The 12,787-nt window shown below is 29.1% G+C and overlaps 1 protein-coding gene across 2 annotated transcripts in view; it reads left to right on the forward strand.

Annotated features, from left to right (window-relative positions):
- The window catches only part of LOC122510116 (protein GDAP2 homolog), a 55,442-nt gene extending 43,266 nt beyond the window's left edge, over positions 1–12,176 (forward strand). For both annotated transcript variants that reach the window (XM_043624536.1, XM_043624535.1), the window contains exons 9-12: positions 5,215–5,354; positions 6,495–6,549; positions 7,315–7,458; positions 7,626–12,176. In XM_043624536.1, the coding sequence (XP_043480471.1) occupies positions 5,215–5,354; positions 6,495–6,549; positions 7,315–7,458; positions 7,626–7,679 (393 nt within the window). In that variant the 3' untranslated portion in view covers positions 7,680–12,176. The remainder of the gene's footprint in view (positions 1–5,214; positions 5,355–6,494; positions 6,550–7,314; positions 7,459–7,625) is intronic.
- Positions 12,177–12,787: the final 611 nt, after the last annotated feature.

The raw sequence follows: 12,787 nt of genomic DNA on the forward strand, positions 1-12,787 counted from the left end.
TGATCTACATTACGGTTATACATAATTCCTATGCAGACTTGATATTATAGTTTCTATATAGGAACTTTAAGTCCACTCTATGTAGACCAATTGTAATAGGAACTATGTATAAACAAGTCTACATAGGCTGGTCTATTAAAAGTCCATGTACAGTCTACGTTAGGCGGCCTATATCACTTTGATATAAGAATGTCAATGTAGATTCTACATAGATTTTCCATAAGCAGGCCTACATGGGCTGGTCTTTTAAAATTCTATGTAGATTCTACATTGGATGACCTATGTCCTTTGTATATATAGGATAGTTTATGTAGATGGTATATAGGTATTATATAAGCAGACCTACATAGGCTGGCCTATTTGAGATCTACATACATCCTACATCTAAAACGCTTATGTAGGAAAGGCCTACATAGTATGTACCTCGTATGTATATTAAATGGTCTACATAGGAGGACGACTTTAAACCTATCTAAATTGTATGTAGGCTATACATAGCCCACGCTACTTTTTTACTCGGGTTATAGCTCAGAAGTTCACCTGAGAAGTTTTTATCTATGTCTTTCACTATGTAGAGTAGTTATCAGTTTTTCATTTCAGCTATCGTCTGTTCCTCTTTTCGATTTTGGTTGCACTACTAACGCTGGTTTCTAAACGGAGTCGCGGAGGAACTGAAATTCAAGTGAATTCGTATCTAATAGTGAAATGAATATGTACGAGAAGATCGGAATCTTTCAAATTTAGTTATTTATAATCATACTTTTTAGTTAGTAACTGAATTCACTTTTAATTTGAATTACCAAACTTAAATTATGTTTGAAGGAAATGAATTTATCATTCGGTAATTAATTATCAAAGGTGAAAGAAGTTAATAATTTTTTCGAATCAATCTCACAAATAAATAAAATCTCTTAGTAAGCTCATGGGTTTCATGACACATTTAAATTATGTTTCTTGCATCGGATGTCTGGAGAATTTCTTTTAGACTTCTTTTGGGTACTTGGTTAAATGTTTATAGGTAATAGCTCAGAAGTTCACAGTGGATTCATTGGAAACGATAGAGCGGATGAACTACAAAAGTAGAAAGTTACAATAGGGCTGTTAACTGCGTCATGGTGATTGACGCTATCATAGAAGGTGTTTACACCGTGTGCACGGAAAAAAAAAGTTCTCAGATATTTCAGGAATTATTTCCTAAGTCTTGGATACGTGGTAACAGCTCTGAACTAGCGACGAACATTCAATGGTAATCAATGAATGTTTGAAAGAAATTCGGGAACTGTATTAGAAAAAGCTATAAATAGTCCATTAGTCTCTTTTTCATTATAATGAAAAAGAGACCATGAACTTTACATGAGAAAGTATACTTTCTCATGTAAAGTTCATGGCACTGGCCGCAACTGTTTCTGAAATATTCGGGAACTCGTCAAGGAATCTTGGTGCGCAGAAACTGTGCGCACCAGTCTCAACAAGTCTCCCCGTCAGTAAGACTTGCGTGCCTTATATATTTATTTTATGCTGAGGTATTTAACTCGCCTGTTTAGCTCAGCTGGATAAGACGCCGGACTTCTATTCTCGGGTAAACGAGTTTTGTTCCAGCCGCCGTCGATTTTTCTCTAATATGGTTTTTTCTATTTCAGAAACTTAATAAAAAATAAAAATTGTATGTGACCTTCAAGGATAAATGTGTGTGTGTGTGCGCACGTGCCAAGGAGGGGAAGTGGGAGGGGGGAAGCAGAATCCATTTTTTCTTGCATTCGCCTAACTTTTCGATTTTCTTGAACAGTTCCCGACTTTTTCAAGAACAGTTTGCCGAGAAGTGGTGAAATAGTTATAATTTGTAGAGAAATAGTAAATTACATATTTAAACGAGGCAACATTTAGTTATCTGTGTACTACCCGCCGTATCCAAGAGTTAAGAACGAAGTTCCCGAATAATCCTCGAACTTTTTTTTTCCGTGTGGTATAAATTTATTCTCTGCGCGCATAAACGGAAATATTCTCCACGAGCATATATTCGTGCCTGCGCAAAATGTTTGCCTATAGCTGCGTAGTGAAAGGCTTTACCTTGACCACGTGTTTGCGCAGGCGCGAATATATGATCATGGAGAATATTTCCGTTTATGCGCGCAGAGAATAAATTTATACCACTCGGTGTAAACACTTTCATAGACAGAATTTCTTTCGAAAGAAACTAATGCAATTGGATAAATTCTGCTAATACAATCTGAGTTCAACGATTTTGTGTATGAAAATTTTGATGCAAATATAATTTCTAAATTTAAATTTCAGGAATTTAGGCAGATAGGGTTGATCCTTGACCGTAAAAGCTGTCGACATGGTTCGTCCCCAATCTGTTATTAACTCCGTGAACCGAGGTTTAATTGAAATTTAAATTTTGAATGTCATTCTGGACACAACCTAGGAATGTTAAGCCACTTAGACCTATATATTGGCTTTTAAATTCGATAAATTAGGAATTCTTCTAAAAGAGTATGGAGGATGATAAGGAGTACAGGACGATTCTGTTTGTTCTGGCTGACCCACTAGAAACCTCATCCTTTGCTTCGACTAATCTTCAAAGTAAGGAATTATAAATTTTTTGTTGTTCTTACTAAAGTCTATTTTGATTCCACAAAAGGTGATTTAAAGACCTTGCCAACTCTTCTTCTTGCTCGTAGTTAGTAGACTTCTGTTTGTCGAATGTTCATAACCTTCGTCCACATTCGAAACCTCGAAAAATTATAAAGAAACATTTCGTTACATGAGTCTTGTGTGATTCCTGTCATTTGGAATATATGAGAAATGATACATATTAATTTACAGGTCAGCCCAATTAACACAAAAGATGACATTAATAAACTGAATGAAAAATACCCTAACTTACTTAAATCTTAATATTTGACAATTAATTCTCTTTGTATACCTTTTATTTCATTGGCTTCCTTCTGATATCAAGTTCCCGATGCGAAAACATCTGTGATCACCTTAATGAATGTATTACTTCATGCTTAGACTAATTTGCGTGTGCGTTTTGACATTCGTCTGTCTGCACGTGTATCTTGACAAGTTTACTACTGTTAGTATATTTTACTTTAATTCTATACTTAATCCACAATTTATAAACATTAATAAATTGTTAATAAATTCCAGTTTCTGATGAAGACAATCAATGTTGTCGAAACGATAAAATAAATGAAACTTTTATTTTATTTGACTCGAAAAGAATGAGCTTCCTTCTTATACAAAAAGGAACAATATTATTAATCGAGAGTTTCCACTGTTGTGTTAACGCATCGTCCTATAATCAGTGTTTTTGGTATTAAAAACTACCTCATGCAGTTTTTTCTACAATCAACAAATTTTTAATTTTTGAATTTTCACCACAAAAATTTCTATTTCCACCCTACTATTTTTGTGCCCTGAATAAAAATTCCGACCACAACGACCCTGTAATTATTCCGTCGTAGTGGTTAGTGTACCTTCATGATAAATGATAGTCATTTATTAAATTGAGGGAGAAAGGAATAAATAGGTACTCAATTATTTTATTAACATAAATAATAGGTTTATTCAAAAATAAGTTATTGCCGATGCTTGGTGGGAAAAACGTCTTTTCCAATCGAAAGACCAAGCTGTACTGTCTTTTACAGAAAATAGCAAAAACCCTCTTTGGGTTGTACTACATTTTCAATTATGGTGGGAGGCAAATCAGATGTTTTTTTTTGAGGCAAATCAGTTTGTATAATTTTCGAAGGCTTAATTTTTACCTTTTTACCTAGGTTATTCAATTGTAACCCGGATGATAATCCGGGTACTGCAATTAAGCAAACGGCCAGCGTAGGGACGTACCGATGTACCGTAATAAAATACTATAAACTTAATCCCTAAAACATGTGCTGAAAAGTAATAAAAGTAAAAGTGTTTCGGAAAAACTAATTTAGAAATATATCCTTGAAAATATAAAATTCTAAATATTTGAAAGCCTTAATCCTAAAATAACATCTCAGTTCGCTACAAAATTAATCACGGAACCATGACAGTGAACAGGAAAACAATATTATTTCCCGACCCACAAAATTTTAGCCTACTTTAGTACAAAATCGATAAAATCCTTAGGGAAAATAAACTTATCTGAATAATTGTATTTTAATTGCTTAATTTAACTTTTTAGTAAAGTTTCTCTCAGGAATGTTTTACCATTTCAGAATGTATAATGCTTATTACTATTAATATGTCATAAACAAGAGTATCGTATACTTTTACACACAAAAACTTCTTTGTTCACCTTTTTTTGAAACTATTGAATAGAATGGATATTATTTATTGATTAGGTAATTAAGAGGGAAAATAATGTTTGCCAAAAGGAGAAAATAAGTTTTTATTACCCTAGTCACAATTCCCAATAAATTACATGCATAACAAGATTTGATGCCTATCAGTTGTGCCAATTGTATAACCTGAAGTGTAACAATTATCTAAACAATAGAAGCACTTTTGTCAATCTTTTGCTTTTAAGTTATCTAATTTCTAGTTTCCTTTAAAAAAAACTTTATATATTTCAGCAATTGTTTACAAATATGGTGAATAAAAATGGTTTGAATAAATTATACACTAATTGTCGTTCTTTTGAAAATAGTATTTTTATAAAATTTTTTTTCCAAAAGACAAAAAACTTTATGAAGATTTTTGTAATCTCTGGTTCAAGTATTCTATAGTTTATCAATTCCTTTGATGTGAAACTTCTTATTCAATATTAAATTTATTCACCATCTAGTATGAAAATCTTTTTCAACTGTACTATAGTTAACTTTATAGTTATCGACCAAATACAGCCTTAAGTAAATAAACAGTGCAACGTACAGTGCACTTAATAGAAAAGCAATAATTACAACTTTTTGATAATTGGAAATTATTGATTCAAACAACTATATGTCACTTCTGAAATAAAATTTTACTCTTTAGCGTCTTGAAGTTCCTTTTCAATTGAGAAATAGACACCCTGTTGACAATTTAAGAATTGGATCAAGAGTTTAATAAAATGTTTCCCTGCTCTTGACAGCAATTGTCCCAGATGTCTATTGGGCATAGCCTCAGGCATCAATGCATACATAACAAGAAATTTATTAACCCGTATAAAGAACACTTAGCTACAAAGACCTCCCACAATGTTCTGACCTTGTTCTCAATAATAATTCACTTTTTTTATTTCAGGCCTTATTGTACCTGATTCAACTTCTGGATCCTATCGTTAAAGGAGATTATGTGATTGCTTACTTTCACACTTTGACTACCAACAACAACTACCCCAGCCTTAATTGGCTTCGAGAAGTCTACAACGTACTTCCTTACAAGTAAATTATTATTATTATTATTATTATTATTATTATTATTATTATTATTATTATTATTATTACTATTATTATTAATACCATTATTTTCATGATTACTCCGTTTGGTAAAGTTCAGAAGAGATTCGGTATTTTGATTTACTACTATCATACATGATAATTTATTGTTTTCCAGAATATACAACTTTAGAATTAACAATTGGATTAAATATTTACCTTACTTTTAAAACCTTTACCACAATATAGTTGAATTTACTTTTCAAAGTAAGTTCTAAACTTTAGCATTGCATAATTAGTTTTTAGTTTGCTGTTTTAAAATCTAGGGTCAATTTCTAAAAATTTTAAATGGCAGAACTAATATGGTGTATAAAAGTTTGAATAGTCGAGTTAAACTTCTAAAAAATACTTCAAGGAGGGTTTTTCGTTGTATAGCTCATTACGAATATGAAGTCGGATTTTAAAAATTCAAAATAGCGGATTTAATATGACTGACGAATTTTGTGAAACTCACACCCAGAGAAAAATATTATTTAAACCAAATATATTTTATTTGAGTTAAATAAACGTATATTTGTCTCAGAACCAACTAGACTTTTTATTTCTTTTAAATAAAAATTTTATTCGACACAAATAAAACATATATTTGAGATAAATAAAATTTTATTTAAACCAAATAAAATTTATTTCAAACAAATGAAAAGTCTAGTTGGTTCTGAGACAAATATACCATTTCTCTGGGTGCATGGAATTCAATTCAAACTCGTTACTCGGGAGTTTTTTTATTACCAATCTGAAGTTGGATTTCAAAAATTCAAAATGGTAGATAGAAAATTTTGAAGTTGATTTAAACTTTCAAAAATCACTCCCGGGGGTTTTTCGGTGTCGCTGATTACAAATCTAAGGTTAATTTTAAAAAATTCAAAATGGCAGAACCATCATGGAGGATAAAAATTTTTAAAATTAGCAAAACTTCTAAAATCTATATTTCAGGGGGACGGGGTTTAGGGTCACTAAATTCAATATTAATTGTAGCAAATACAAAACAATGGATCAGATAAAAAGCATCTAAAAGACAATAAATTATTTGCCAATATTAATTTAAAAATAATTTACTGTTTATAACAATCGTTTTATTTTTTTTAGGTACAAGAAGAATCTGAAGCACTTTTACATCGTGCATCCAACATTCTGGACAAAGGTTCGTACAATATTTCTAAAGGAATTGACATGATTTTATATAATAATTATTAAAGGGGAAATAATTCTCCACGACAATTATGTAAATGCGAATAGAATCTCATTTTTAAGTCTTTTTGTTGTTGTTGAACTTCCGTGACAACTTATACATATGTCTACTAATACCGGTTGTAACTTGTTAGAAAAAAAATATTGTATACAGTTTCATCTAGTTTTTCTTTTAATTCAGAAGCATTTACATAAAGCATTGAAACGAGATAAAAAAATTTAAAAATCAGGTTATTTGACTCTTATTAATTAACAACATCATGTTGGAAAAATATTACATCATTTAAATATAGTCGAGTGCATGAGTTTTTCAAACTAAAAATTCTTTTCCCTACAATAACAAATTATTCTAAAAATATTATTTTATTTTACAAAAATTTGCGCACGACGAAAAATTCTATTTTTAAATTGCGAGGATATATTTATTATTCGACTTATGAATGAAAAAATATAAATAAATTGTCATTGGAATAATTGAAATTTCTTTAGTGAATGAAATTAATTTGAAAGTGGGCTGAATTTTAATTTTCTAGTGCTATATTTATATTTCCTGCAAGTGCAGTACGGATATGAAAATAAATTGTAAATAAAATCTATTTTTAAAATGAGTATTTTTGCGTACGAAAAATATACAGGAGGAAAATAAATTGTTTAATTTTAGCATATATACTAATTTATAAAATGGTTGAAAATAAATTCACGACCTCGATGTTTGCAGATGATGACGTGGTGGTTCACAACATTTATGGCGCCAGCGATAAAGCAAAAAGTTCATAATCTACCTGGTGTGGAATATCTCTACGAAGTTATGTCTCCAAATGAATTAGAGATACCTGCATATATAACCGAGTATGACATGACGGTGAGTTTTCTTTAAAAACATAATTTCCACTTCAAAACTTGAGGGGAAAGTTACCAATTTTGAAAATATTTTCCTCCTATTTATCGATTTCGTGATATTTCGCCCGATATCGTATTTTCTCCATTTTATTTTTATTTGATATGGAGAATAATTTTTTTTTATTACAGATAAATGGACTTCGATATTATCATCCGGATCATTCATCGCAAAATTCCACGTAACTGTCAGTCTAGACCGAATTTAAGGTCGAAGCTAGTAACCTAGCATGGGACAATCTTCTCTTCAATGAATAACTTACCTCTCTTGCAAAAAAAAAAAAAAATGCGACAAAATTTATATGAGATCAAATGAAAAAAATTGTTTTTTCGATACTCTACATGTCGGTCATTCATGAAATAATAATAATCGTTGAAATTTAATGATTCGAAAAAGCGAAAGTAGTGAAAGGAAAGGGAGAGAGAAAAAAACACACTTGTGAGTAGAGAAATATGATGAAAAATTTTCCCTTATAATATAATAATAAATTTTCCAGCTAGATGCATTTAACAATATTAAAAAAGAAACTATCGAAGCATTTCCCGGTGAAAATTAAAAATAGATGATATAAATTTATATAGACAAATTGTAAAATATTTATTTGAAAAGAAGATTAAACAAAAAATAAAAATTTGAAATATAAAGTGGTAACACTATCCATTTTTAAGAAACAAGTAGACTCTGTGAGTTATAAGAAAAGGATTGTGTTACACTTCGTGCCTTTGAGAAAAAGTGCAAAAGAAAATAATTAATAAAAAAAATTAAAAGAAAGAAATAAAAAGCCAATAAGTCAAAGTTTAAAGTCGATAAAATAAACGACTTTCCTTTCATAAATTGCAAATATTTAAAAAATTCCCTTTGCTAATTGTATGAAATTTTGAATTTCAAATCTTTAAATTATTGCCAAAAAAACGAAAGTTCCTCTGAGCGATTCAATCAATTTTTTGCTACAAATATTGTAAAGAATGGTGCTAGTGTATAATTCAAATTTCCTCTCTAACTACCGCATAAAATATTTTCATTTGTCTATTAAAGTTTCTTTTATAGATTTTTTATTCCTGATAATTTAATTTTGAATAAGTTACATCGCTAAAAAAAACTTTTATTAAAAATTGATGAATTTATTAAAATAATTTTTCTCCCGTAAAATCTTTAAATTAATATTTTACTACATATTTTAATAATTATTTTTAATAACTGTTTCTTTAGTCTATATTAAATTTTATGACTTACTTTTTTATACCACATGAATATTTCATTACTTATTGAGTTTAATATTTTATATAAATACATTACTCTATTCATTTTTTTAAATACTCTTATTTTTACCAAATACATATTTTCATGTATTTTTTAATAGGCTAAGAAAAATATAGTTTTTAAAAAAAGTCTTTCTTCGTTACAGATTTTAAAACAAGAACTGTTTTTCATTTTATCACTGTCAAATGTGCCAATAATATAAATTCAATGAATAGAAAATATTTTTAAAATCTACATTTCTTAAAATATTCATTGGTTTTTGTAAAAAGAATTTAGTAATGTTCAGTGAATACTACATCACAGTATGAAATGTTTTTAAAAAAATTAAATTTGAAATTTAAACTTTAAATTTTGTGAAAATTTTAGTTAAAGTGTAAATTTTTTAAAATGTCACCTAACAGTTGTGTTACAAATTTAAAATTAAAAAGAAAATGACAGACTATTATAATTAAGTAGAAGAGAATAAGGAAAAATTCTTTTAGCCCCTGGACTGATGAAAAAAATTGCAATTTGAGAACGATGCGCGCGCAGAGGATGAGTGGGTGGGGGTATGACGCTATTGGCTATCGTCACTCCTCACCTCTCTTTGCCTATTGCGCGCGCAGTTTTCTCAACCAAAATAATACCCTCAAGCCTCAAGCAATTTATAACCATTTTTATAATCCCTGGATCATTAGTTTTTAGTTTTATTTAAGTGATCTAAATTGCTTACTTATAAACTAAAAACTATATCTAAATGACTACTAATAATAATAATAAAAACTACCCATATTAGTAATAGTCTTAAACTGCCGTGCTTTAAAATAAGAAAAAATTATTTTCCAAAAAATATTCTTCTCTAAAAAATCACATATCTCTTAGAGAGCACTGAATGACAATGTCTCCTATTCTCTCTCCCTTTCTTTATTTAAAAAAGATCACTAATAATATAAAAGTAGAAAATAACGGCGTGTTTACCTTCTACATTTCCAGGGCTATAAATTCGTAGTTCTTCCGCTAATTCCGCCAACATACCAAATCTGCAGTGTTCTGATTCTTTATTATCGTAAAGAAAGAGCTTTATATTCGCGCAAAAATTACAAAACTAAAAAGAATTCTAGAAAAAAGCATGCATTACGAGACATTTAAAGTGTATAAATAAATTACCTCCTTCGTCACTCGACGAATTTGTTGTACCACGTGGTTTCATTCGCGTTGGATATTATAGTTGTATTCAAGTTTAAAATCCAATCGATTCGCATCAAATCGATTATCGTTACTCTGTTAAAAAAGGAAAAAATGCAAAAAACAACCTATATTTATAAAATGAGTCTGTACCTATAGGCTTAAAAATTTAAAAATAAAAAAAATCACAGGCAATCATTTCAATATACATATATATATTCTCTACGCTATTTACACTGAAAATCGTCCCCCCACCGCCAACCACAGCACCAAAAATGCTGTTTTATGAGAGTCAAATTATTATATTTATGCAAAAAAAAGTGTGGTGTCTTATTTAGAAATAATGTCATCGAATGTAAGGGAAATAAAAGCTGTTCTATAAAAACCCCCTTACGGAAAAAAAATATTGTCGTTAAAAAATGATATTTAGGTCGAAGTATTCGATTATATTAAACGGCTGTTGTAGAGTATAATATTAAATTTTAGATTAGCAACGTTATAGGGTAAAAAAAATTATTTCGTTTTGAGTTGAAAACACTGGTAAGAGTGGGGTAAAGTACTGTGATTAGTGTTTGCAGTCTCCCCCCACCACTTGCGTTCGGTGTTCTCAAAAACGAATACACTATAATGACGCTAGTACTTACAAATTTTAATAAACAAAAACTAAGAAAAAAAAATCCCTAAACTAAGAAATTGTATTCATTGGAATTTTGTAAAGTTCAGTATTGAAGAATTGAAAAACTATTTTTTAATGCGTTTTCATGTGGGTTGTGTATAAGAATAGATGAGAATTCAAATTAATTCAAGAAATTATAATTTTCGAAAAAGATAAATAACCTAATAATGTAAAAATCTTTCTTCTTCTACATATATATATGAATTCATCAAAAGTATTCAAAAATTTTTTTTCCTAAAATGCTCATTGCTCAATGACAAAATTTTCATTCATCCCTGTAAGTCAATGTAAAATTTCTAACCGTAGATATTTTCCTCTTTAAAAAAACAAACAAAAAATACAAATTGACATTTGGAAAATGTTTCTGAGCTTTTTTTAGTCTAATATTTTCTTTGACGAAAGTATAAGACGATGTTATTAAAAATGTAGAAAGAAAACTGTTCACACGTTTTATTAGTAAGATTTGAATATTTTAAAGCAACAATCTTAGAACTGAATTCAAGTTTATCCCACAACGACTTGATGACTGGCAAATTTGTGTTGGTTGACTGCTTATTAAAAACAAAATAATAATAAATGTACGAATTAGCGTCCCCATTGCGCGCGCACTACACGAAGAGAGTGGGGTACGCAGTGTGATTAGTTCTCCTTCTTCTTCGTGTTGCGTGCGCATCCAAAAGGACGCTAATTCGAACTCGCAAATAATGGACGATTTGATTCGTCGAAAAATCAGTATTTTTAACACCGTGCACAAAATTTATGTCACGGTTACTGTTATATGTTGTGCCGATGCTCACTTTTGTAAATAAAAAAAAGAAACAAAGAAGGTATATATGTATGTGCAATCGGTGCAATAATTTTTAGAGTTTAGAAGGCTGACAAAGGATGAGAGCGATAATGAGAAGAAAAATATGTAAAATAAAAAATTATAAAAAAAAGAAATAAAGGGGAACTTGAGCGAAAACGAAAATGTATCTAAAATAAAGCCTAAGTTGGCGTCTTTTGCGCTCCGGTTGCTTCCTTTATTTTCTTATCAAAATAAAACAAAAAAAACTGTTATTAATTACGAAAGAGTATCTATTTAATCGTAGTATACGAAGGTATTTTACTATCGTGACTTTGCTAAATAGATTATAAAAATAATCGAATCGTGAAATCGTATTTTCAGGATAAAACCTAGTTAATATTTTAGAATTTAAAGCGATAACCTCTTGCGTAGCTTCGGCTCCGACGGATTGGCCCCCCGCCCTCTTTCAGCAAAAAAAAAGCCATTTCGATGTTATTATCCATTTTTGTCATATTAAACATTTTGCCTCGTAAATAAAAAAATTGCAATTTAAAATTGTAATATAATATTGTCAGTCGTTTGCATAAAAACATATATATAATTGGCCAATCGACGCAGCGGTAGGAGGTGATATTTTAGAAATAAGAGTATTAATTTTAAGAGCTTCGCTAAAAAAAATATATATTATTATTATGCCCACCATCCACAGAGGATAATTTGAAAAATTGTTATCGGTTTTTAGTGACAAAAAGAATCACGTATATAAATAAATTGACCAACTCATTCGTTTTAAAATATTGTCTCTTTTTTATCCCTTATTTTTTCTTCTTCATTCTCATCGCATATTTCTGGAAAAATAATTCACGAATTTTCCAATAATATTTCTTTTTACATTACTTTTAATATTGTAAAAATGACAGTATAATTTCTTGCAGTATTTGAAAGCAAGATATTTTAAAATTTTTAAATAATTATTTTACTTTTGAACATCAATAATAATTCAAGTTTCAGTAATGCGAGGGATTTTAAAAATTTCATAATAGTCGATACATTAAGTAAAATCTTTTTAAAATTTTAAACAAATCTGACAAAGATTAATTTCTTTCGACAATTTAAACCTTTTATATATATTAATTATTGAATTTTTATCATTGAAAAGTGTTTTAAAATTTCTATCACAATTTTTAAATAGTTGTAGAAGAAGATTTTTTTTTAAATTGTAAAGAAACATTCTTTTTCAAAATCTTAATGTTAAATGAAAGAAAAATAATTTGTTTTAGATAATATTTTCAATATTTATGTAAAAATTATATTTTTAAATATATATTTAAATTTAATTAAAGAAAAAGTTTCGATAATTGTCATTATTGACAAAATAAAAAATATAATATAATTTATAATTTATA

This window comes from Leptopilina heterotoma, unplaced genomic scaffold (assembly GCF_015476425.1).
Source record: "Leptopilina heterotoma isolate Lh14 unplaced genomic scaffold, ASM1547642v1 Lhet_666, whole genome shotgun sequence".
NCBI classification, from domain to species: domain Eukaryota; kingdom Metazoa; phylum Arthropoda; class Insecta; order Hymenoptera; family Figitidae; genus Leptopilina; species Leptopilina heterotoma.